At 42.4% G+C, this 26,952-nt stretch overlaps 1 protein-coding gene across 1 annotated transcript; it reads right to left on the reverse strand.

The window, feature by feature from the left end:
- Positions 1-32: 32 nt before the first annotated feature.
- On the reverse strand, positions 33-25,843 carry ngly1 (N-glycanase 1). Its single transcript, XM_061665113.1, has 12 exons — positions 25,668-25,843; positions 24,247-24,361; positions 23,874-24,068; positions 17,344-17,506; positions 15,411-15,630; positions 15,215-15,336; positions 7,821-7,966; positions 4,754-4,864; positions 4,477-4,662; positions 3,827-4,012; positions 549-726; positions 33-468 (listed from the first exon to the last, which is right to left on the reverse strand). Exons 1-12 carry the CDS (start codon positions 25,766-25,768, stop codon positions 293-295), a joined length of 1,899 nt encoding a protein of 632 aa, XP_061521097.1. The 5' UTR covers positions 25,769-25,843; the 3' UTR covers positions 33-292.
- Between the last annotated feature and the right edge of the window lie 1,109 nt (positions 25,844-26,952).

Consider the following 26,952-nt stretch of genomic DNA (forward strand, 5'->3'; position numbering starts at 1 on the left):
GACGAGGGGAAGATGAAACACACATTTGCCGGTATCTCATACAATCAACATTTATTACAATATAGTAAGATGATGGCAACGGTAACTTCCACAGCTTGGGTTAAATGTCCATGCTATCATGACATATCACAGCGACAATCTCTGGGATTTAAATGCAATTAGGTCATTTGACAATGGACAGTGACAAAGTTTTGCCAGTCTCCATAAGATGAACCCAACCACGACAAAAAACGAAATCATCGGAGACAGACATACCGCTGAACAGTAATCACTGGATAAGGTATCATCATAATCATGTGTTTTGGAGGTGAATGAGAATTTCAAATGAACATTCTCCTGTCTCCTTCAGACTCTGTCTGAAAATCTGAGAGTGCTGCCATGACGTGTTCCCTTCCCCGCCACTGAGCTGCACAGTGACGGTGAACGCAGAGGAGCCGTTGAGACACCGGAATGACTGCATTCCCCCATCTGAAGGTTGCAACGTAACAGAAAAATCAGCAAGTGACGTCACACAAGTGGAATATATAACAAGAATCCATCTTACATACCTGCGGAAAACGTAGTTGTCATTAAGCTCGATTGTAAGATCCAGCTGATGTCCCCGGACTTGAAAGTTTGGCTACTGGCCCTGATTGATACGGACTTTACACTTAATTTTGCTGGCGCAAAGTCAAATTTCCAGCTGATTTGTCCTATAGAGGCGCCTTCAGTTCGAGCAATGTATACCTGCAGGAAGAAATAGTGCAAATACTGAGGAAAAAGGAAATGAATATGTGGACGTTAGAAAACAGTTACAGTTATTTGTTGAAAAAGTCATTATTTAATGGTAGCAAAACCAGGTGAGTGATCATGGTTAGCAATAATCATAAATGTACAGTATGTAAAGTGTTCAAACCAATGCTGCCATTATCATACAGTTGGAAGTGCTCCCAGATAACAGTGCCGTGAAAAAGTATTGGCCCCCTTTTCTCAAATTCGTAAGATGTTCGCAGTTTCCCCACTTTGTTTCAAATCAAACAAATGTAAATACACAAATGAACCTAAAATGCTGTTTTTAAATGATTTCATTTATTACGGAGAAAAACAATCCTATTCAAAGTCAGCTGGCCCTGTCTGAAAAAGGAATGGCCCAACAATTAACAATTTAACAAGGGGCGGGGTAGTTACTTTTTCACACAGGACCAGGTCACTTTAAAAACAGAATTTTAAGTTCACTTGGGTTATATGTGTCTGACATCAGACACGCAAACACCAAAGGCATGAAAAAGGTGACAAAAAAAGCCATGGTAGGGCCCCTGCAGAAAATTACATTTGAACATCGATTAAGCAATCCGGAAGACTCCGGAAAGTACGATAAGGCAACATCAACACATTTTCTTCACGCAGAAAAACGCCTGCTTCAAGCTGGGCCACATGAATAGCATCCTCCTCTTTAAGCACTTTCATTCTAAAAAAGAATTGACAAAAATCATTGTTTCACAATTACTAATTTCAAAGGCTAATCCCAAATGCATCTTCCAGGAAAATAGTAAGTACAATATTTTCAAAATGTATCCAATATATAATATTTGCAAAAATGTTGCTTAAGAGTAGCAATAGAGGATGTCCGCTCCAGAGTTGGGTCGCCAAATATTGTACTCAAGAAAGAGTTATGATACTCGACAATAATGTGACTCAAGTAAAAGTAAAAAGCAGTCCGCCCAAAAAATACTTGAGTAAAGGTAAAAAGTACACAGTGAAATAATTACTCAGGTACTGAGTGAATAGCACAAATAAAGAAAAACATTTGCAATTTACTGCATGGTGTTTTCTCAAGTTATAAGTGAGCTGAAATAGCCACGTTTGGGCAGACAGCGCCAGACATATACTACAATACATGAAACCTGTTGTTTTTGTTCGTCTAAATGGAAACAAGAGTAGCGCGCCGTTGCCTTCAAGGTAACGCCGACCTTCCCAAAATGGTGGCCATTTAGGCACGACGACCAGCCGGGCCCAGTAGAAGATGTTGTGCGAGGTCGTGACTTTCTCTTGTCGTTTGATTGGTGAACTAGATTTAACCGTCACTCGCGCTTAAATAAGTCTTGTGTACGAAATAGTTGATAAATAAGGAATAATTGATAAATAAAAGTAGCGAGCGACATTTAGATCATTGTACCATCGTAAAAGTGCCGCGAGCTGCCAGCGTTCAAGGAGTACGAAACAGCCTATGACGACAGTGACTGCGACCCCCCCCCACCTGATTTCCATGTATGTGATATTTATTTATATGATGATCTTAAATTATGCAAAAATATAAGAATTTGAGAAGGGGGCCAATACTTTTTCCCGCCACTGTAAACAGATTTAGCCTAAGCCTCCAGCGCATTTCCAGTCTAAAACTTTTATGAGTAAAGTGTGGTACGGGATCCCTGTAGTGGTACACTAAGAATTCAATGTTTACACTTTACAGAAAGTTATTGTGGCTTAAACATTTTTGTTCTTAATCCAGTGCAATACAGGTACATCTCAATAAATGAAAAGTGTCAAAAGCTTAATTAGGTAGGGAGTACAATTCAAAAGTGAAACTCATATTATAGCGATGCACTCCACACAGAGTGAAATATTTTTCGTGATTTTTGTTTTTATATATACATTTTATCGCCAAAGGTATTTGCTCAGCTGCCTTATTTTAAGTAATATCCCATTCTAAATCCATAATCTTTAATATGATGTTGGTCTACCCTTTGCAGCTGTAGCAGCTTCAACTCCTGTGTGAAGGCTTTCAACAAGGTTTAGGAGTGAGTTTCATGGAATTTTTGCTCATTCTTCCAGGATCATATTTGTGAGATCACGCCGATGGCTCGCTGTCCACTTGAAATCAACACAAAGGTGTTCTATCGCGTTGAGGGCAGGCCAGTGAAGTTCATCAATACCAAATTCTCTCATCCAATGTCTTTATAGACATTGCTTTGTGCACTGGTACACAGACGTATTGGAACAGGAAGGGGTAATCCCCAAATTGTTTGACTGAGCAAAATCTCTTGGTATGCTGAAGCATTCAGAGTTCCTTTCACTGGAGCTCACCGGCTAATATTTTGGCCATCCAACTTTGTGGGAACAGTTTGGAGATGGCCGCTTCCTGCTCCAACATGACTGTGCATCGGTGCACCAATCAAGGTTCATAAAGACATGGATGAGAGAGTTTGCTGTGGATTAACTCAACCCTATAGAACAATTTTGGATGAATTAGAGCGGAGACTGAAAGCCAGGCCTTCACGTCCAACAGCAGTGTGTAAACTCACAAATGCACCTCTGGAAACATGGTCATAAATAAACGCAATAAATAAACACACTCCTAAATCTTGTGGAAAACCTTCCCAGAAGAGTTTAAGATGTTATAACTGCAGAGGACTGACCAATGTCAAATTAAACCCTGTCGATTAAGAATGGGATGTCACTTAAATTCGTATCTCAGTCAGGCAGGTGCATAACATTACGGTGGCTAACAATTATTTTCTGACTAATGCCTCTGCCTCATTTTTTAAAAAAACACTGAAGCCTACTACTTCATGCTACTGCATTTCAAGGTTGGTCGTGATGGTGGTACGGAGTGTAAAAAACTTTTAACAAAGCCATGTACAGTATTATAGACAAATTGTCATAGGTCTGCAATTTGTGGGAATGCTTGTCGCTCAACGTATAAGGGCTACTGCAATAACATGAAAAGGATTTATGATACATTACAATTTCATGACTATAGAATCATTTGTAACTCTTCATAGAACACAGGAAAATAATTACCTCATGGAAAAAAACAACTTTATTGATCCCGAAGCAGTAAACGTACCATATCCCAGTCATTTTCCACCTTCCTAAAGACAGACTTCTTAGTCCACACACATCGATCCCAGCAGTGGATGACTTCAAAGTCATTGGAGACTCGACAGTATTGGTCTTTTGTAGTGTTGTACAACACATGAATTAGCTTGTCTCTCCTCTCTTTCTCAGTGGGCGTGAACACATAGCCTGCAACCTGAGGACACGAAGACAAATACCAAATTCTCTCTCTTATATCAAGCCCTACGTAGTCACAATAGATATGTGGGCTTTCTCACACATTCCAAAAACATGCATGTTCAGGTTAATCGGAAACTTTTAACTTGCCTATAGTGTGAATGGTTGTATGTGCTCTGTCACTGACTGGCAACCATTCCAGGGTGTGCCCAGCCTCTGACACAATATTGATGGATGGAAAAATCCACCATTTCCAAATATTTATTATTGCCACTTCTGATCCCTGGAGGACTGCGACGATGATTTCTTTAGCCTCAGTTTTTGGCAGTTGTCAACGAAATTGCAATGCATATTAATGCCACCTATGGGCACTCATAAGGGAATGGAACATGATCTCCTATTTAACTGCTAAAATCCCTTTGAGTCATTAAAATGTTTTTTTTGTTTTTTTTTTTTTTAACATAAGGCTTTATTATACAGTACCGGCTTAGCAGTCCCTGAATTGGCATCTCCCATCTCTCCTCTTGCTATCCTCCAACCCAGAGACCCAGAGATGCGTCCTCCCAGCTCGCCTTGTTTTGGGACCCTGGGGGAAATGAACTCTACAAGTTCAACAAGCAGCCTTTCTGTCAGTTCTAGTTTCCTGTCGACGCTCAGGGATTGTTGTCTCTGCGGTATGGAATTCAGATTCAAGGAGTCTTACATTACTATCAATGCAGTACTAAGTCTCGTAGGAATAGTTGAAAAGGGAAACACCTACCAAAGCGTTGAGTCTAATAATGGTGTGCAGCAACCAGGTCTCCTGAACGCTAGTCCTTCTTGACAAAACCTCTGGATGTTTGCAGGAATACCTCCATGTCACATCAACAACCTGCAACACACAGCCAAAGAGTTTTTGGAGTATTTCTGTGCCGCAGAAATATTTCATCCATCCACTTATGTTCTATTCCACTTATCCTCTTTGCAGCAGTGGGTAATGGAGCGTGTGCCAAACTGACTTCTGACTTCTACACCCTGGACGAGTTGGTAGTAAACTGCAGGGCACGTTCAGACAAACAACTACAGCAGTGGTTCTTAACCTTGTCGGAGGTACGGAACCCCGTCAGTTTCATCTGGAGTTCACGGAAAACTTCTGAATTTGAAAAATAAGAGCGCGTTTATTTTAAATTCAAAACAGTTATATACAGTGGTTACGGATAGTATTCAGACCCCCTTAAAGTTTTCACTCTTCGTTATATTGCATTTGCTAAAATCATTTAAGTTGTTCTTTTTTTTTTTTCCTCATTAATGTACACACAGCACCCCATATTGACATAATTTTTTTTTTAGTTTAAAGTTTTGCAGATTTATTAAAAAAGAAAAACTGAAATATCACACAGTAGTATTCAGATCCTTTTCAGCTGATACAGCCATGAGTCTTTTGGGGAATGATGCAACAACTTTTTCACACCTCTGCCATTCCTCCTTGCAGAACCTCTGCAGTTCTGTCAGGTTGGATGGTGATCGTTGGTGGACAGCCATTTTCAGTTCTCTCCAGAGATGCTCAATAGGGTTTAGGTCAGGGCTCTGGCTGGGCAGTTCAAGAACAGTCAAGGAGTTGTTCTGAAGCCACTCCTTCGTTATTTTAGCTGTGTGCTTAGGTTCACTGTCTTGTTGGAAGGTGAACCTTCGGCCCAGTCTGAGGTTCTGAGCACTCTGGAGAAGGTTTTGGTCCAGGATATCCCTGTACTTGGTCGCATTCATCTTTCCTTCGATTCCAACCAGTCGTCCTGTCCCTGCAGCTGCAAAACACCCCCACAGCATGATGCTGCCACCACCATGCTTCACTGTTGGGACTGTATTGAGCAGTGTCTGGTTTTCTCCACAGATACCGCTTAGAATTAAGGCCAAAAAGTTCTATCTTGGTCTCATAAGACCAGAGAATCTTATTTCTCACTTTCTTGGAGTCCTTCAGGTGTTTTTTATTTATTTATTTATTTTTTAAGCAAACTCCATGCGGGCTTTCATGTGTCTTGCACTGAGGAGAGGCTTCCGTCGTGCCACTCTGCCATAAAGCCCCGACTGGTGGAGGGCTGCAGTGATGGTTGACTTTCTAGAACTTTCACCCGTCTCCCGACTGCATCTCTGGAGCTCAGCCACAGTGATCTTTGGGCTCTTCTCCCCCAGTTGCTCAGTTAGGCCAAACGGCCAGCTCTAGGAAGGGTCTGATCGTCACAAACGTCTTCCATTTCAGGATTATACTTTCCGTATTGTATTTTCTGTATTTTATTGTCTGTGTCGATTCTCAGTCATCTAGGTCATGCACAAAATGAACCACGCATCAGTTGCACACAAAAATCATTGTGTTAAAAGAACAAAACCAACAAAATTTGAATTTCACAAAAAAAAAATAAAAAAAAACGTGAATGTACGTGAATGTGAATTTTCCTGTTGCCACTCCCCTTGATAAGTGCCACTCTCGTCAGAGGAATGGACTTGGTTGTGAAAATTCACAACAAAATCTGTTCCTTTTCTTTGTTATTTCAACAATGCTCAAAAAGGTTTTATAGGTAAGAGTACATTTTGTTGGGCTCTTTTTTTATTATCGGATACGCTGTGTGACGCCACAGCAATGCAACTCAGCTCAACTGTATCGTTGAAATGTTGTTCAAAGAGCGTTTCCAAAAAGAACAAAGCATTTCAACTCAAGGCGCAGCGCCGCAATGGTAAACGCCCACCTCGGCGCAGCGATGCGTTTTGAACGGCATGAACACGAACGCGTGAACTCTAAAAAGGCTTCTACGGATACGTGTGCGTCTGTTGAACCCCAGCGACTGCCTCACCGAACCCCTGCGGTTTCGATCAAACCCAGGTTAAGAACCACTGAACTACAGTAACTCGCACTCACGTTCACACTGATGGAGCAATTTGAGTCTTCAATTAACCCAAGAAGTATGTGTTGAGGGCGTGGGTGGAAGCTGGAGTACCCAGATTGGAAAACTCAAGCAAGCACGGGGCAACATACAACCCCTGACCTCCTGTATGTTGAAATATTTCACTAGTTCAAAATATTTATAAACAATTATGAGCACACGGTGTCTCAGCATGACAGCACAGCACTCCGACTGTCATTGAAGACTTCGTCAAATGCAATACAAATATTTAAAACTACTTGCTGTCCATAACTGTAATACAAGAAGAAGAATACAAAAAAAGAATATCAAATTGGTTGTCTCCATGTTTCAATTTAGGACTCAGAAATTTACGACAGACAAATTACAGCATCAGAAAATACAACGCACGTTATCAAATTGTCAAGCACTCAAATCTTAAATGTAAGATGAAAGTTTTGTTTAAGCCTGTCCTCTTCCTGTCAGCCATTTTGGATAACCCCTCGGAAGAAGAGAGCTGCGATTGAATTTCGAGCTTTGGAAAGGGAACCACCCCTCAACTTTTTAAAAGGTTGCAAAACTGTGTATGGAGACGCTGCAATAGGCTACAGCACAGTCCAAAAGTGACGATACGCTTGAGAAAAGATTCATCAGCTTTGTGACACTCAAGAAGCTCGAAACAAGCTTCCAAACGGGCCTCCCTGTGCCTTTATTTATTTATTTATTCCCCCCAAAAGCAAGAAACTCAATCACAGCTCTCTGCTTCTGACAGGCATCCAACAATTCCAAAATGTTTGACAGGAAGAGGACGGGCTTTAAACAAAACCTTTTTTTTCTCTCTGAAATAAACCTTCAAACGAATATTTCAACCACAAACCGTGACACTTCATGAAAAACATTAGTCGGGTAAATTCAATTGGGCTCATCACTTTTTGACTTTCCAACAGTGCAATATACCTCATCCTGGGAGAAAGCCAGAACATAGGAGAGTTTCTTCCCCCAGCCAACCTCATAGAGGAAAGGTTTATCGCAGATGTTCTCACATGAGTCACAGTGCAGCCAACGGCGTTGAGAGACAGAGTAAATCTCTGTCCATACATGATCTGGAAAAAAAGACAGACTACCCTTAGCCTCAATGCACAGATCTATACTGACAGAATGACAGAAAATATTCTGGTGACATTGCATTGATAACAACTACAGTGTTAGTGTTGCGCGATACGAATCGTAGTGCCATGTAGAACTTTCTACCATACGGCCCTGGCTGAATAATAGACAAGAACAAGCAGAGAGAATACAGAGAGAGAATACATCCATCCATTTTCCGCACCGCTTGGGTTGCGGGCGTGCCGGCGCCTATTTCAGCTGACACTGGGCGAGAACCGGAGTACACCCTGAACTGGTCGCCAGCCAATTGCAGGGCATATATAAACAAAACCATCATTGACTCTCACATTCACACCTACGGGTTTTTTCGTAAGCGTGTGTCTTTATTTTACCGTCTTTATTTGATCTACCGTGCATGTTTTTGGAATGTGGGAGGAAACCAGAGTACCTGGAGAAAACCCACGCAGACACGATGCAAACATGCAAAGTCCACCCAGGCGAGGCCGGATTTTAACCTGAAAACTGTGAGGCTGATGTGCTAACCGGGCGGCACGCCGTGGAGATTACATTATTACAAGTGATAAATGAGAGTGAATGAGAACTGATAAGACCGGGAATGCGTTCAGAGAGGATCTCTTGTCACATGATGGGAGGAAGGCTTCACGGGCTGATGATGTTGATACACAGGGACGTGCAGACATTTTGGGCGCAGGGGCTCTAATGACGAAAAAGGCCACTGCTTTTAATTGATTCATTAATAAATAATAGGACAGCTCTGATTTACCCGTTCATTCCACTACTCTTATACTCACAATTGTTGAATACTCAGCAGATTTCTACAAAATAATCTGGCCAGACAAAGACATTTTTTTTCCCATAGTACTCACAGGGTTTATCACAGGAGTCAACAAGAACAAAAAACCATGTGTGTTTCGTATGCTACTAGTCTATGGGGCTTCCCAGGGGGCTGCCAAAGCCCGCAATACTAAAGCACCGGAAATGCAGGGTGTTCCAAACCGTTAATAACTCTAAATCAATATGGGACTCAGCACGTAAACCAAAAGGCATTCTTTGTGCACATTTTAAGGAAAAGTGATCAGGTCAATCACCTTCTCACTGACTCAAATGTTGACTTCCTCTGCCTATCTGAGACATGGCTCCATGAATCTTCGCCCTCAGCAATACTATCTGTACCTGCTTATAAAATGTTTTGAAACGGCAGACAGGGTTCTAAGGGAGGAGGTGTTATGATTATTAAACTTATTATACAATTTACACGGATAATTAAACTAAAAGCTAGAAAGAATGGCCTCCCTTGGTTCAACACATTTATTCTGAAACTGATGAAAGAACGAGATCATTCCTTGAAGTTGTCGGTCAAATCAGGATACAATAGACACCACTTTATTTCACTGAGAAATAGGCTAGTGAAAGAAATAAGAAAATCTAAAGCTGACTTTTTCATTACTGCTTTGAATAGTGCGAAGGGAAATTCTAAAATAACCTGGAATTATCTTTAAAAAACTATTGGGTGATACACAAAATAACAAAACAAAACAAATGCAAATTCAATTAAATGGAAACATCCTGACTGGAGCCTCAAGTAATACAATCTGTATCAGTTAACAATTGCAGATCTGAGTCTCTCAGGCTAACCTCTGGAGTCCCTCAGGGATCAATATTAGGCCCCCTTTTATTTAGTCTTTATATCAACGATTTGCTCACTGTTTGTTCTGAAGCTGAGTGCGTAATGTATGCAGACGACACGGTTTTCTTTGTTCATGGTCGCTCCAAAGATACTGTTGCTGCTAAACTCACTAATAGGATGTCCTGTGTCACAACTTGGTTGCAGGACTGCTGTCTACAGTTTGTTTCTAAAACTGTATGCATGTATTTCATCACCTGACCTTGTTAATGGAGAAAAAATGCAAATTGTCACCCAATACAAATATCTTGGGTTAATAATAGATTCACAGCTTTCCTTTAAAGCCCATATTGACTCATTGTGTAAAAACATCAAATTAAACCTCGCAAATTTTCCTGCAATTCGAAATGAAATGTCAACTGAAGCCGCAAAAATTTTATTACATTCAATGATTCTTAGTCACTTTAACTATTGTATAACCAGTTGGTCCCAGGCTGGTCAGAATGCAAAAAAAAAAACGTTGGAATTTTTGTACAAACAAGTAATTGAAGTGATGGATAAAAAAACCAGGGCACTATCATCACTGTGCAATTTTAAAAACAAATACAGTCTTTTAAACTGGGTCAGTCTTCACATATTTGCAGATTTCAATTTGATTTATAAAGTAGTGCATGATTTGGCTTTTCATCAGCCAAAGAAACGGCTCTGAGCGTGTCACTCGAGGCTGTCAGAGGTGACTGTCTCGTTCCTCTGCGCAGGAGCACTTTCACTAAGTCAGCCTGGTCAGTGAGGAGCGCTGGCGAGTGGAAGGAGGTTAAACTGCTTTCAACATACAAGGCCTTCACAAAAAAACGGAAAATGTGGCTAGTTAACACCTACACCTACCTGCCAACACTAAAAGACAAGTATGTTATGATGTTTTCATGTTATGATCAAATGATTTGTGGTTTTAGTCTCTCTTAATAGTATAGTAAGTCTTTGATGATGTATCCTGTATTATATTGTCTTGTAGATGTATTTTACTGCTTTTTTACATCATGGCCAGGGGACTACAGATGAAAACTAGCCTCCTGGCTAATTCTGGCTTTTTTTAACCATGTGTACTTCATGTGTTTTATGAAATTGCATTGTCCCCTTTCAAATAAACTGATTAATAATAATTGACTGTTAGTATGAAGCTGGCGATTTCTAAAACGATCATGTGTGTCTAGTATTTCAATATAAAATGTGTGGAATTCTTTTTGTTGCATGTTTAGTTTCACAGTAAACTACACTTGGGGTGTCATTAAACCGTTGAAAGTACGCTCAGGGAGGGCAGAGACAACAATCAAAATGATTCCATAGCGGTTAAAGGGATAGAAAAATATATATTTTTATTTTTTTTAAACAATGTTCTTGCTATTTTGAGATTAAGCATTTCACAGATGATTTTACACTTGAGACGATGTGAGTCCCGGAATGCTCGTCTGGAAACAATAAGTCCCAGTCCTGGAGCAAAAAGTCCCTGCAACTCATCACAGAATACAGATACAGTAATCCTCCACCATATCACGGTTCTTGCTTCGTGGTCCCGCTATAGTACAGATTTTTATTGCAGTTGTTACTTTCTGTTTCATACTGTTTGAATAACATTTTTGTTATCCATTGTGCTCGCTCTCTCTCTCTCTCTCAATATACGGTGCCACCAGAAAGTATTCACACCCCTTCCTTTACGTTTTCCACATTTTGCTGATACAGACTTATTCTAAAGCTGATTTGAGAACGTTTTCAATGTTGGCAGTGCATATCAGAGGATAAACCAAGAGTCTAAGGAATTGTCTGCAGACCTCAAGGGACTGGATTATGTCAAGGCACAAACCTGGGGAAGGATCCAAAAGAATTTCAGCAGCATTGACGGTCCCGAAAAGCACTGTGGTCTCGATTATTCGGAAATGGAAGAAGTTTGGAACGCTTCCGAGATCCGGCCGTCGGACCAAGCTGAGTAAGCGGGGAAGAAGAGCCTTGGTCAAAGAGATGAAAAAGAAGCCTATGGTCACTAAGGCGAACCTCTGGTGTTCCCTTGCGGGCCAGAGGGAAGCCACTTCTCACTAAAAGGCCCATGGCAGCCCGCTTGGAGTTTGCCAAAAGACCTGCAGAAACAAAATTCTCTGCTCTGATGAAACCAAAATAGAACTTTTTGGCCTGAATTGCATCATATCTGAAGAAGAGGAGGCACTGCTCATCACACCTAGTTAACACCATCCCTACTGTGAAGCATGTTGGTGGCAGCATCATGCTGTGGGCCTATTTTTCTGCTGCAGGAACTCGGCGACTAGTCCGCATAGAGGGTAAGACGACATTTACCAAATACCGTATTTTCACGACCATAAGGCGCACTTAAAAGTCTTCAATTTTCACCAAAATGGAGGTGTGTGCACCAAGTTCCAACATCTATAAATGTTGTGTGATGAGCGCTCCGCTTTCCTGGTTTTTTTGGGGTTTTTTTTTTACCGCTTGACTGACTGGGAGCATTTCCTGTCGACACGCTCCCTATACAGAGGAAAAGCGGACGTGGCTGAGGACAGCATGCAGACGTAAAGGGGGAAGGGTGCGTGAAGGAGGACGCAAAAGCCACGCTCCCAGTAGGTATATAGCGCCGGGTGTGCATTGGGCAAAACAACATCGGTTTGGCTAAGGACCCCCGAAAATGGCACCTATGAAGACACACGCTTACGAAGCACAGTTTAAACCGCAAGCTGTCAGTTACGCGGAGGAACATGGGAATCGAGCAGCCGTGAGAGAATTCATGATCAATGAATCCATTTCGGATACAGAACATGAGGACTTTGATGGATTTGTGGATGAGGATTGATCAAAAAATGAGTACATTGTTAAATACTTTAATAAAGTACAGCCGAACTCAGTTTTGCTCCCACTGCCTTTTTAAAAACATTGCTACCGTATGTTTTAAGATAGGGTATGCTTTACCATGGCTGCGCCTGATAATGCGGTGTGCCTTATGTATGTGTTAAATACAGAAATAAAAGTGGTAAATTGATTTACTTATTTGATAATCAAGGAGGATCTTGAGGACTTTATGTCGAATTTTTCAAATCAAACTTTTTAGTTGAAGGTAATATTCTCAATCTTTGGTGGTAAATAGTAGGTTAACATGAGCTGTCCGATAATTGTAACAAATTTCAAAAGCAAGAGGGTAGGCCGTGACTATGTTTACCATGGGCCCCCATATGAGAGCTAGCTACGTACGGCCCTGGTTCAAGACAGCTGGACATGACCACCAAAGCGGGATTAGCGGCTCGTGCATTGATGAAGAAGTCAGCTAGCTAGCTGCGAAAACTAATGTGAATTGCAGGACACATTTACCATCCACGCTTCAAACGTACGTCGCGGTAATAAATATGCATGCTTAAATTGGGTCCCAATTGGCATCGGGTCATCTTCCCCAATGCGTCGCTCCCCGGAGCTGGGAAAGCCTGTGTGTCTGACGGCTTATAGCCAGCAGCGGCTGGATGGCGGCCTGAAGCATTTTTCGAAGCGGGGGAAAAAATTAAACCATTAAGACCGTTTACGCACAGCAGAATAAGCGCGCTCACTTCAACTTTACCAGGAAGGGATTTTGAATTTTGACGCAGGCAATTTTGAATTGCCAGTGTGAAGAATGTGGGCAATATTTGCTTCGCCACATCCTGTTTTAATTAGCCATTGGCGAGGTGGCAAGTGGGCAGGCCAAACTCTGTAATAGATGGACGGGTTACATGGGATGGATTACCTTAAGGGGTGACGACCCGATAAGTCATTTGTTTACTTCTCCCTACTCGTATTGAACAACTACATTCCTTTTTGTTTATTATTGCTTTTGCTTGTCTTATTGCCTACTTTGATTTGTTTTTGTATATGCAGTAATCTCGTTTGATGTGCATCCCGTGTCTGAGATGCACAAAAATGAGCACGGACAGATGAACAATATTAAACCTCCGTCCGAAGACGCGTGGTTTACGACCCGCCCTACGTATGTTCGTTGGTGAAGAACTTCCGCACACACGTCGAGTCAAAAGTACGAATCCTGTCTTGGTGCTAGCCAATCAGAGGCAGAGTAGGGCGAGTTATCGTTCCATAAATACAATGGACACGGGAGTTTTTTTCTGGGCTCGATAAAATTTCCATTGTTGTGGTAACACCCGCCACGCCGCTCACGATGCAGCGTGCCGCTGGCAGAATGCCATTTGCTCCGTGTATCACACAACTGGGACAAAGGCAACGTTAGCTGTTTATTATATTCTCTAGCCTGCGAGCTAATGAGCTAGCAAGCTAAGCGCTGGAGCTATAAAAAAAAAAAAAAAAAAAAAAAACTTGCAACATCGTTAAAACGCTTGGGTGTTATGTGTGTTCGCCACATAACACACACACACACGGAAAAGTTACACGTTTATAAACCATAACCACAGCGGCACACGTTATCAATATTTAGGCAGTAGTTGACCTCAGCGAACCTATTTTCAGCGTCATTGGATTGACAAGTAAAGGTCCACATCACAGTCCAGCAGTTGGAGGGCGGGCCTTATTTTACATTTTATTTATCCTTTATTTAACCAGGTAAAGGCTTATTGAGCGATCTCTCATTTTCAAAAGCCGAGAGGCGGCAGAAATTGTACAGTACATAACACGACAGCATTCATATAATAAATAATTTTTAAAAACAGACAAAATAACAGTGATGTAAAAATCTGATTTAGAAAATAGTGGCAAAGCCCAAATGGCAATAAGTATAGACATGGTGCTTTTTTATTTTTTTTTAATTCATTCAAATTTGGCAAGACATTTTTGGGGCCTTTATAGTGCTTTAATGACTTTATACCTATGTGCCAAATGTTTAATATTTGTTTAAGTGCAATTTTTGCAAACAGAGCCTGACTCTGATTTATTTATATTTTTTTATTTATTGAAGATATTTTATTTATTGCTCTACATTAGAATGCCAATGTTCAATGTTCTTTAGAATTGAAAGTTAAGTGTCCGTCCGTGGCGGACAATGCACTTGAATTATTATGCTCTACAATATCGTTATATCAGTGGCATTAAAAAAACAACAACGATACTATCGCGATAGCTTTTGGGAAAATATATCGTCCTAAAAAAATTTGCTATCGTGGCAGGCTCAAACAAAATGTATTGAGAGAGCGCAAGAGCAATGTATAACGCAAAATATTGTACAAATCGAACAACTAAAAATCTGCAATAGAACGGCACCGCGAAGCAAGAACCGTCATATAGCGGAGGATTACTGTATCTGTACTCCGTGATGCTAAGTTGCTGGGACTCATTGTTTCCAGACATGTGCATCCTGGGACTCACATAGTTTCAAGGGTAAAATGATCTATGTATATGTTCAATTAAGATTGTTTAATAAAAAATTAAAAAATTAGAATAATAATCAAAATCTTAGGAGGAAGATTTTCAGGGTGTGTGGGGTCAAAAGAGTCTTATTAGGCTGCAGAATGTTAGAGTAAAATGTATTAATCGCCAAGCAAGGACACAATTTTTTGGCAAAGAACTTTTCATGTTTTGTTGAAATAAATATAAATGTGTCGAATGACCATACCTGTGCTGTCCCAGATGTACCTGGCTTCGAGGCTGAGAGCTCTGCAACACAGGGTAAAACAGTTGGCCCACTCCCCACAGCGTCCTCTCCTGGTGTCGAGAAGCTTCTCGGGATTGTTATACCTTGTGTTATACACAGAGGAAATTCAAGTTGAATGTCATCAAACGGATAATACATAGTAAGAAGCCGAACAAACCGAGGGAATCTGGTGCAAGACTGGCAACTTTGACAGTAGTGGTTCTCTACTCGCTGGGCTCCCCAGTGTAGCTCATCAATGGTAGGATTGAGTGAGCCAGTGTTCTGGGTCGGGCCTCCACAGCGGCTGCAGGGTAAACAGTCGACCCAGGAGAAGAAGTCATATTTGAACCACCTGAGCAACTCCAGCACCAGGAAGTCCTCTTTTCCTAGTTTACATTCTATAAAAATGCCATAACGTGGCCATTAATTTCTATTACTCCAGAAAGATTTATGCGATATGTACAGTGGGTACGTAAAAGTATTCAGACCCCGTTAAATTTCTCGCACTCTTAGGCTCTCACTCTCTCTTCATAACACTGTTATATTGCAGCCATTTGCTAAAGTAATTGAAAAAAAAATGGTCCTCATTAATGTACACACAGCACCCCGTATTGACAGGGAAAAAAACGGAATTGTTGACATTTTTGCAGATTTATTAAAAAAAGAAACATTTAAATATCACAGAGCCATAAGTATTGAGAGACTTTGCTGTGCTACTCATATTGAACTTGCGTGTTGTCCATTTCTTCAGATCATCCTTGAGATGGTTCTACACCTTCATTGGAGTCCAGCTGTGTTTGATTATACTGATTGGACTTGATTAGGAAAGCCACACACCTGTCTATATAAGACCTTACAGCTCACAGTGCATGTCAGAGCAAATGAGAATCATGAGGTCAAAGGAACTGCCTGAAGAGCTCAAAGACAGAATTGTGGCAAGCCCCAGATCTGGCGAAGGTTAAAAGAAATTCTGCTGGACTTAAGGTTCCTAAGAGCACAGTGGCCTCCGTTATCCTTAAATGGAAGACATTTGGGGCAACCAGAACCCTTCCTCAAGCTGGCTGTCCGGCCAAACTTAGCAATTGGGGGAGAAGACCCTTGGTGAGAGAGGTCAAGAAGAACCCAAAGTTCTGTGGCTGAGCTCAAGAGAGAAAGTTCTCGAAAGTCAACCATCACTGCAGCCCTCCACCAGTCAGGGCTTTATGGCAGAGTGGCACGACGGACGCCTCTCTTCAGTGCAAGACACATGAGAGCCCGCAAGGAGTTTGCTAAAAAACACTTGAAGGACTCCAAGATGGTGAGAAATAAGATTCTCTGGTCGAAAGAGACCAAGAAGGAACTTTTTGGCCTTAATTCTAAGCGGTATTTGTAGAGAAAACCAGGCACTGCTCATCACCTGTCCAATACAGTCCCAACAGTGAAGCATGGTGGTGGCAGTATCATGCTGTGGGGGTGTTTTTCAGCTGCACGGACAGGGAGACAGGTTGCAATGGAAGGAAAGATGAATGCGGCCAAGAACAGGGATATCCTGGACGAAAACCTTTTCCAGAGTACTCAGGACTAGGCCGAAGGTTCACCTTCCAGCAAGACAATGACCCTAAGCACACAGCTAAAATAACGTAGGTGTGGCTTAAGAACAACTCTGTGACTGTTCTTGAATGGCCCACCCAGAGCCCTGATTTAAACCCAATTGAGCATCTCTGGCGAGACCTAAAAATGGTTGTCCACCAACGTTGACCATCCAACCTGATGTAGAGTATCTGCAAGGAGGAATGGCAGAGGATCCCCAAATCCAGGTGTGAAAAACTCATTGCTGTATTAGCTCAAAAGGGTGCTTCTACTAAATACCGAGCAAAGGGTCTGAATACTTATGGCTGTGTGATATTTCAGTTTTTGTTTTTTAATAAATCTGCAAAAATTTCAACAATTCCGTTTTGTTCTGTCAATATGGGGTGCTGTGTGGACATTAATGAGGGGGAAAAAAAGAACTTCAATGATTTTAGCAAATCGCTGGAATATTACAGAGCGAAAAGTTTTAAGGGTGTCTGAATACTTTCCGTACACACTGTATCTTTACATGCATAAATATTTGGTTTGATTGTGACTTGTACCTGTCTCAGCCTCTTTAGCGAACTTCATCTTCTTCTCAGCGGCAGAGGACAGTTCTTTGTAAGGAATGTAGCTTCTTGCTTTCTGCTGTAGCTCAGGGTTCTCATATAGCAGCACATGTTTAAAGTTAGACTGAAGAGTCACAAAGAAGTTCATGCTGCTCACCTGCCAAGACAAATCATACACGATTGCTCCAATAAGGAAGAGGGAACATTATTAATTATATTTCAAGTACAGTGGGAGGAAAAAGTACTGTATGTGGACCCTTTGGAATTTCTTAATTTTCTGCATAAATTGGTTAATAAAATATAGTCTGATCTGTCTAAATCACAAGAATAAAGTCTGCTTAAATTAATACCACACAAACAATTACCGTTATATGTTTTCATATATGTATAGGGTATAAACATGTAATCAATAGTTCACAGAACAGGAAGTAAAAACTAAGTCAACCCGTGGATTTAATAACTGGTTGACTCTCCTTTGGCAGCAATAACCTCAATCAAATGTTTCTTGAAGTTGCAGACCACACGCTCACAACAATCAGGATGAAGTTTGGACCATTCCTCTGCACAAAATACTCACCAAGATTCCTGAGATGTGAAATGTGAATAGCTCTCTTGAGGTAATGCCTCAGCATCTAAGTAGGGTTGATGGCAGGACTGGGCCACTCCAAGAACATGTATTTTCTTCTTCTGAAGCCACTCTTGTTGATTTGTTTTTGTGTTTGTGATATTGTCCTGTTGCAACACCGGTCATCTTTTAAGCTACATCTGTTGGACAGATGGCCTCAAGTTCTTCTGAAAAGTTTCTTGATAAACCTCTGAACGTATGTTTCCATTGATGATAGCAAGCTGTACAGGCCCCGAGGCAGTAAAGCATGTCCATACTATGATGCTCCCTCCACTGTGCTTCAAAGTTGGGATAAGGTTTTGATGTTGGTGTGCTGTACAATTTTTCCTCCACACGACATTGTGGGTTCCTCCTAAACGATTCAACTTTGGTTTCATCTGTCCACAGAACATTTTGCCAGTAGTGCTGTGCAACATCGAAGTGCTCTTTAGCAAACCTCAAAGATGCAGCAATGTTTTGTTTTTGGTTTTTCTCATACTGCAACGGCTTCCGCGTTGTTGTTCTCTCAAGAACCCCATTTTTGTTTCAGGTTTTTAGATGCACACCAAGAAAAAGAACACTGTCCCTACTTTGAAACATGGGGGAAACTGTTATGTTCAGGGGCTGCTTTGCTACATCTGACACAAATCATCTTGAATCTGACCAGGGTACAATAAAATCTCAAGACTATCAAGCTATTCTAGAGAGAAATGTGCTGCCCAGTGTCAAAAAAGTTTGGTCTCAGTCACAGGTCATGGGTCTGGCAACAGGATAAATACCCAAAACATACACCTAAAAACACCAATAACGGCTAAGAGACATTTTGACTATTCTGAAATGCCTTCTCTGAGCCCTGATCTAAATCCAATTGAACATCAGTGGAAGGAGCTGAAACATGCCATCTGGAGAAAGCACCCTTCAAAGTTTTCTCCAGTACGCTTCAGAGTGGGCCAAAATGCTGCTGAGGGGTGGAGAAGTCTCATTGTTACAAAAATTGTTTGATTGCAGTGATTCCCTGAAAACGTTAGGCAACAAAATATTAATTTTACCATCATTTCTGTCCAGGCCTCTTTCATGAGTTTGTTTGTTCTGTGGAACCACAATTCAAAAGCTATGTCTGATTTTCATTGGCTAATTTTCACAAAATATATGACTACTTTTGTCAGATTCAGGTTACTCTGTGACCGCTGTGGGTTTTAACAGAGGGGTACCAATAATTGTATTTTGTGTGTGTGTGTGCATAAATTACTTTTTCTGAAATGCTGTGTGACATTTACGCCTTCCAAAAAACTCAACTTTCATCTCATCAGTCCATATAACTCTCCCAAAAATCTTGGAAATATTTTTTTTTTTTTGTAAAAGTAAGACAAGCCTTTATGTTCTTTTTGGTCAGCAGTGGTTTTCATTTTGGAACTCTGCCATGGATTCCATTTTTTCCCTCTCTCTTCCTTATTGTTGTGTCATGAACATTGACCTAATTTAAGGCTATTGAGGCCGGCAGTACTTCAAAAGTTCTTTTGTGGCCCCCTGGATGAGTCTTTGCTGCTCTCTTAGGGTAATCTTTGTAGGCCGGCCACTCCTGGCAAGGTTCACCACTGTTCCATGTTTTCTCCATGTGAGGATAATGGCCCCTATGGTTTGCTGGAATCCTAAAGCTTTAGAAATGGCTTTTGTAACCCTTTTCAGACTGATAGATGTCAATTACTTTATTTCTGAACTTTTCTGGAATTTCTTTGGTTATAGTTTCATTTTGTTGCAGCTTTTTAACATCTTTTGGAGGGTAATTATTTTATTTTTTTGTTTACGCAGGGCCAGGTGACTGAATTTTGTTTTCCGAAATAAATGAAACAACATTTTAAGTTCACTTGGGTCATCCAGTCCTCTCCAAAAATATTGGAACGGCAAGGTCAATTCCTTTGTTTTTGTTGTATACTGAAGACATTTGGGATCAAGAGATGAATATGAGACAAAAGTTCAGAATTCCAGCTTTTATTTCATGGTATTTACTTCCAGATGTCTTAATCAAGTCAGCACACAGCACCTTTTGTTTGAACCCAACTACTTTTCAAGTGAGCAAAAGTATCGGAACATGTGACTGATGGTTCTTTCCAGTTGCTCAGCTGTTGCCTTTTAAATTGATTGCTTAAACAATAGATAGTGCTTGTTTGTGGCTTTGTGTTTCACCTGTGAAAACTGCATTTGCTGTTAAGCAAACATGAAGACCAGCGAGCTGTCGTTGGGAGAAAAGCAAAACATTTTGAAGCTCAAAGAAGAGGGAAAATCGATCAGAGCTATTGCACAAACACTGGGCATAGCCAGTATATCAATTTGGAATGTCCTGAAAAAGAAATAAACTACAGGTGTACTGAAGAACAGACATCAACCAGGCCAAGGGTATCAACAGTAGTTGATGGCAGACAAATTGTGAGAGCTGTGAAGAAATACCCAAACACAACAGTCAGTGACATCACTTCCAAGCTCCACAGGGCAGGGGTGAAGGTATCAGAATCCAATGTTCAAAGAAGACTTTGAGAGAAGAAATATACAAGACATACCACGTGATGCAAACCACTCATCAGCAAAAAGAATCGGAAGGCCAGATTGGATTTTGCAAAGAAGAACAGAGATGAGCCACAAATGTTTTCGAACAAACTTTTATGGACTGATATGCCCAAGATTAACCTCTACCAAAGGGATGGAAAGGCCAAAGTATGGAGAAAGAAAGTATCATCGTATGATCCAAAACATAGGGTCATCTGTGAATCGGGTGAAGAGAGGGGCAGAGCTGCCACCTGGTGGTGTGTTGGCGCCGATGGTGGGGGAAGATGCCAGTCCGACGTGGCAGGCCCAAACGTATTGTGAGGGTCTGCTGGGAACGTCTGGCAGCATCCCCTGTCAGAAGGAGTTTCAACTCCCACCTCCGGCAGAACTTCACCCACATCCTGTGGGGGCGGCGGGGGACATTGAGTCCGAGTGGACCATGTTCCGCGCCTCTATTGCCGAGGCGGCCGACCGGAGCTGTGGCCGTAAGGTAGTTAGTGTCTGTCGTGGCGGCAATCCCCGAACCCGTTGGTGGACACCAGTGGTGAGGGATGCCGTCAAGCTGAAGGGGGAGTCCTATCGGGGCTTTTTAGCCTGTAGGACTCCTGAGGCAGCTGATGGGTACCGGCTGGCCAAGCGGAATGCGGCTTTGTTGGTCGCTGAGGCAAAAACCCGGGCATGGGAGGAGTTCGGTGAGGCCATGGAGAAAGACTTCCGGGCGGCTTCGAGGAAATTCTGGTCCACCATCCGCCGTCTCAGGAGGGGGAAGCAGGGCACCATCAACACTCTGTATAGTGGAGATGGGGCGCTGCTGACCTCGACTCGGGACGTTGTGAGTCGGTGGGGAGAATACTTCGAAGACCTCCTCAATTCCACCGACACGCTTTCCCTTCCCTTCCCTCTCCTATCTCTGGGGTTGAGGTCACCGAGGTGGTCAAAAAGCTCCTCGGGTGGATGAGATTCGCCCGGAGCTCCTAAAGGCTCTGGATATTGTGGGGCTGTCGTGGTTGACACGCCTCTGCAACATCGTGTGGACATCAGGGACAGTGCCTCTGGATTGGCAGACTGGGGTGGTGGTCCCCCTTTTTAAGGAGGAGGACCGTAGGGTGTGTTCTAACTACAGGGGGATCACACTCCTCAGCCTCCCTGGCAAGGTCTACTCAGGGATGCTGGAGAGGAGGGTCCGTCGGGGAGTCAAATCTCAGATTCAGGAGGAGCAGTGTGGTTTTCATCCTGGCCGTGGAACAGTGGACCAGCTCTTCACCCTTGACAGGGTCCTCGAGGGTGCATGGGACTTCGCTCAACCAGTCTACATGTGTTTTGTGCCCCGAGTGGAGGAGTTCAAGTATCTTGGGGTCTTGTTCACGAGTGAGGGAAGAATGGAACGGGAGATCGACAGACGGATCGGTGCGGCGTCTGCAGTGATGCGGACTTTTTATCGATCCGTTGTGGTAAAGAAGGAGCTAAGCCGAAAGGCGGAGGTCTCGATTTGCCGGTCGATCTACGTAACTACCCTCACCCATGGTCACGAGCTGTGGGTCGTGACCAAAAGAACGAGATCCCGAATACAAGCGGCCGAAATGATTTTCCTCCATAGGGTGTCCGGGCTCGCCTTTAGAGATAGAGTGAGAAGCTCGGTCATCCGGGAGGATCTCAGAGGAGAGCCGCTGCTCCTCCACAACGAGAAGAGCCAGATGAGGTGGCTGGGGCATCTGATTCGGATGCCTCCCTGACGCCCCCCCTGGTGAGGTGTTCCGGGCACGTCCATCTTTTGGCTGGCCTGGGAACGCTACGGGATCCTTCCGGAAGAGCTGGATGAAGTGGCTGGGGAGAGGGAAGTCTGCTAAAGCTACTGCCCCCGCAACCCGACCTCAGATAAGCGGTAGAAAATGGATGTATGGATGTTTTGCAGATTTATTAAAAAGGAAAAACTGAAATATCACACAGCCATTAGCATTCAGACCCTTTGCCAAGTATTTTGTCAAAGCACCTTTTTGAGCGAATACACCCAAGAGTCTTTTTGGGAATGATGCGACAAGTTTTTCACACCTGGATTTGGGGATCCTCTGCCATTCCTCCTTGCAGAACCTCTGCAGTTCTGTCAGGCTGGATGGTGAACATTGATGGACAGCCATTTTCAGGTCTCTCCATAGATGCTTAATTGGGTTTAAGTCAGGGCTCTGGCTGGGCCATTAAAGAACAGTCACGGAGTTGTTCTGAAGCCACTCCTTCATTATTTTAGCTGTATGCTTCGGGTCATTGTCTTGTTGGAAGGTGAACCATCGGCCCAGTCTGAGGTCCTGAGCACTCTGGAAAAGGTTTTGGTCCAGGATATCCCTGTACTTGGCCGCATTCATCTTTTCTTCGATTGCAACCAGTCATCGTTTCCCTGCAGCTGAAAAACACCCCCACAGCATGATGCTGCCACCATGCTTCACTGTTGGGACTGTGTTGGACAGGTGATGAGCAGTGCCTGATTTTCTCCACACATACCGCTTAAAATTAAGGCCAAAAAGTTCTATCTTGGTCTCATCAGACCAGAGAGAATCTTATTTCTCACCATCTTGGAGACCTTCAGGTGTTTTTTTTAGCAAGCTCATGCAGGATTTCATTTGTCTTGCACTGAGGAGAGGCTTCCGTCGGGCCAATCTCCCATAAAGCCCCGACTGGTGGAGGGCTGCAGTGATGTTTGACTTTTTAGAAGTTTCTCCCGTCTCCCGTCTCCCGACTGCATCTCTGGAGCTCAGTCAAAGTGATCTTTGGATTCTTCTTTACCTCTCCCCCGATTGCTCAGTTAGGCCGGACGGCCAGCTCGAGGAAGGGTTCTGGTCGTCCCAGACGTCTTTCATTTCACGTTTGATTAATACGGATTTTTGTGTACATCCACACATGCTAAATTTCAGTTGTACGAAATTTAGAACCTGTTCTACACATTCTTTGATAAATGAGGGCCCTGGCTGCTACGTCTCCCGCATGAATTGCTGCACTTGCTCCGAGAGAGACGCTGGGTACTTAAACTGACTGAGAACCCCCGCTTCGCCATGCCCTCCACTGATCCATACAGCACCATCCCCGACCGGGCTGGGAACGGAGTCTAAAATCTGATCCATCGAACTTCGTACCACTCGAGTAACAAGACTGCACTGACGTTATTTGCTTTATTTTAGGCATTCTCGAGACCCACTATCCTTAATCAACTATTACAAAAAGTTTTAGAAGTATTGAAGCTTTAGTGGACAACTTTTACTCAAATTGTTGGGAGGCCATTTTCCTATCCTACCATCTCCTCGCTCACCCAACCGTAGTTTAGTATTAAATATTGTATTTTCATTTGATTTATTTCAATTCTTGTCACTTTCAGAAGGTGTTAACATATTACCAGTGATGAAGGTTGTACAGGAAGCGATGAGACTGCTTGGCTTGATGAAGCTGGACTTTCTGCAAGAGCCTCGGCCAAAAGGTGAATTTGCTGCCCTCCATTCAATCTTTGGTCTCTTTGAGCAGCTATGGACTCCCTGATTACCTTCAGTTGGTCCAATGATGCAGACTTTGGAAACACCAAGTGCGTGTCAGCCTAGAATTGAAAATATCTGAAAAGTCATTCTAACAGAATCGATGATTTTTTTATTTTATTTATTTTTTTAAACTAACGTTTCAAATATTTAATGGTGGCATCGAATGAATACAAATCCTGTACTACTGACAATAAGACACGTGCATGCGGCATTTGAATTAAACGCTATGGGCTTTACCTCTTCAAAGCCCATCTCGAAGAGACATTCCACAGCACCGTTGATTGGCAACAGCTTGCTAGAAAAAGTAGGATTGCCTACACGGATTGATCTGTATTTTGCCACATTTGGATCCCTGGTGAGAAAGATGAGATTTGATATCATACTTTTGGGCACAAGTTCTGATTCTACCCCTTTCAATGAGTATGCACATATTTGAGTATTAAATTGTCCATAAAATGTGTGTACTTTACTCCACGCCACGGTTTGTGCAAGAGCTCGAGTTAAACAAATATTTTGTTTGACGTCAAAATACATCAACTGATATACAAAAAATATAGATCCAGACACAGTAAGCAATCGTGGCTCCAAATCCATTCAAGCAGTTAAACTGATTTGTTGTAAGCGTGTATCCTAAATAACTCGTATGCACACATATTCATAGTCAAGTGACACATCGTTTTCCTGTAACGTCACTCACCTCTTGACTGTGTTTACATTTAAGCTCAGTACTCTTAAGTAACACAGATCTATAAAACATATATTTTATAGATCGGATCTCGGTCAGTGCTGCCGTGGTATTATATTCGACGCACATACACTGTGCGGAGTGCCATTTGAGCCTTGACATTAATGTTAGGCAAAGTCAATGCTCGCACACAGTTAGGAGGGGAAAGAATTGTGTAGGGATCCGTTGCTGTTTATGATGACCACTTTTCCACTGCATTCAGAGTTTGTCAATGCGCTGTCAGCTTTTTAGGCCTCAAGTTTCGCACATCTTAAGGCCCAGTACACAAAAAGATAATCGGACTGGTTTTGTCCCGATTTTGCCCATTCCAAAACAAGACTGACAAACGCCAGATTATTATTATTATTATTTTTTTTTAATAAGATCCAATAGCATTAACCTGTGTGGTGGTCCCGATAATACAGTACAAAGCGAGTCGGGCCCACATCATAGCTGATATTAACTCATTAGTGTCAGGAAAAAAAAAAAAAACTAATGAAGCAAAACGAACGAGTCAATTTGTGTTTCCATTTCCAACCAAGCTCATCCACCCGAAATGGACCTCCGACATGGCAGGTCCGGGTTAAATAACAGGCTATATAACTAAAACCACTTGTGCAGTGACAACACGTAGGTAAACAACGAACAAATACCGTTTTGAAAGTTAAGATTGTTTAGCTAACCTGGGCTGACTCTTGCCAACCGAGTTCGATTTGGGTATGTTTTCGCTCCCGCCATTTGTTTGTGTTATTATTCTTTTTTTTTTTTTTTTAAACGGGGTAGTTTTGTTTAGCAGACGCAGGATTAGGACGGTTTTTATTGCACGCTATCCACATTTGGCAGAGGCCTGATTCCGAGCTGAGGACATGTTGTAACATGTATCCTAACAGTAAGCCATGATGTGCGACGGAGGCGGTTCTCTTCACGACCGTACCGTAAAATGTTGTCGGCGTATGAAAGTAACAACTTGCACACGTCAAAGAAGACTTCATTTGAATTCTCGCATAATACTGTCACCGCTGGTGTCAAAGCCATTTAGAGCTGTTTGGCTTTGTGTTTTCGTTGTTGTCGCAATTGGATTCGGTCCTTCGGTGTGCCCTCCGCGTTTGATGATGACGTCGCAATACGGCAAGTCCACTCGGACAAAATACATTGTTTTCTTTTTTTGTTTCCCATTTGGTCTATAGACAGTACAAAGAATTGTAATTTATCATGTATTTAGATGACCTTTTCTGAATGAAAAAAAAAGGATGTACTCAGGATCTTTATTCATCAATAGATATTTTTGCTTTCATTTAAAATATCCTTTGGTTTTCCCCATCCCAAAAAGCCAATTAAAAATGATGGACTTTTTCCATCCGTCCACTTTCAACAGCGCTCGTCCTGTTTAGGGTCGCAGGGCGCTGGAGCCTATCCCAGCAATCTTCGGGCGAGAGGCGGCTACACCCTGCACTGGTCGCCAGCCAATCGCAGGGCACATTCTTTGAGTCATATTTTGTTTCCAGTGTTTCCTCAGGGGTTGCCTCGCACTGCTGCACTGTGAGTTGCGGTGGGCCGTTGTCGTCCCTCTTGGGGTCCGTAGCAGAACGGCCTGTCCATTCCAGGCCAACCACGCCAAGTGTCTTTTTTTTTCTTTTTTGAAAAGTATAAGGATAGGATAATTCATTTTTGAACAAAACATAATTACACATTCAACAAATACAAGAGGATTTATTGGGTAGCCCAATTTCAACAAAGCCGTGCACGAGTGCTGGAGTGCCGGTATAGATGATGTTTATGATTTGTGACTTCGTCGGACGCTTGCTGGTGCGACCAGCAATTGTTGTTAAGCAGCAGACAAGACCAAAGCGAGTCGTCTCTGCCCCCCGACCCACATACCAGACGTGAACCAAAGCTGACAGATCCTTTCAGTGGTTTAGTCCTTATGTATTGCAAGCAACATTGTTTCTTGTTGTTGCTCGCCATCAGAAAATGATCAAGTCTCTGTGACATGACTTTGGGATTTGCACTTTCTGCCTAGATCAGACGACAGGATTTTAGCCCCGATGCTGGCCCAATGAGCTATCGCGGACGATTTCCCAGATCGGGCCCGACATATTTTGTCAGGAACGACAAAGCTTCTTGGAGTGACGTAATCCACGAGCAACGATTTGGCCCTACGCCGCCAAAATGAAAAGTCAAGCATGTTTACTTTGATTTTTTGTTTCTATATCTTCCGT

Source organism: Phycodurus eques, chromosome 20 (assembly GCF_024500275.1).
Source record: "Phycodurus eques isolate BA_2022a chromosome 20, UOR_Pequ_1.1, whole genome shotgun sequence".
NCBI lineage: Eukaryota > Metazoa > Chordata > Actinopteri > Syngnathiformes > Syngnathidae > Phycodurus > Phycodurus eques.

Bases quoted from the DNA above. Each gene is read 5' to 3' on its own strand.
- ngly1 (XM_061665113.1), bottom strand. From the start codon at position 25,768: ATGGCTTTGACACCAGCGGTGACAGTATTATGCGAGAATTCAAATGAA. The intron at 7,967-15,214 runs GTATGGTCATTC...CTTTTTTTCCAG, and splicing joins GTACATCTGGGACAGCACAG to ATCATGTATGGACAGAGATT. The intron at 727-3,826 runs GTACGTTTACTG...TTCTTCCTGCAG, and splicing joins TGGAAAATGACTGGGATATG to GTATACATTGCTCGAACTGA.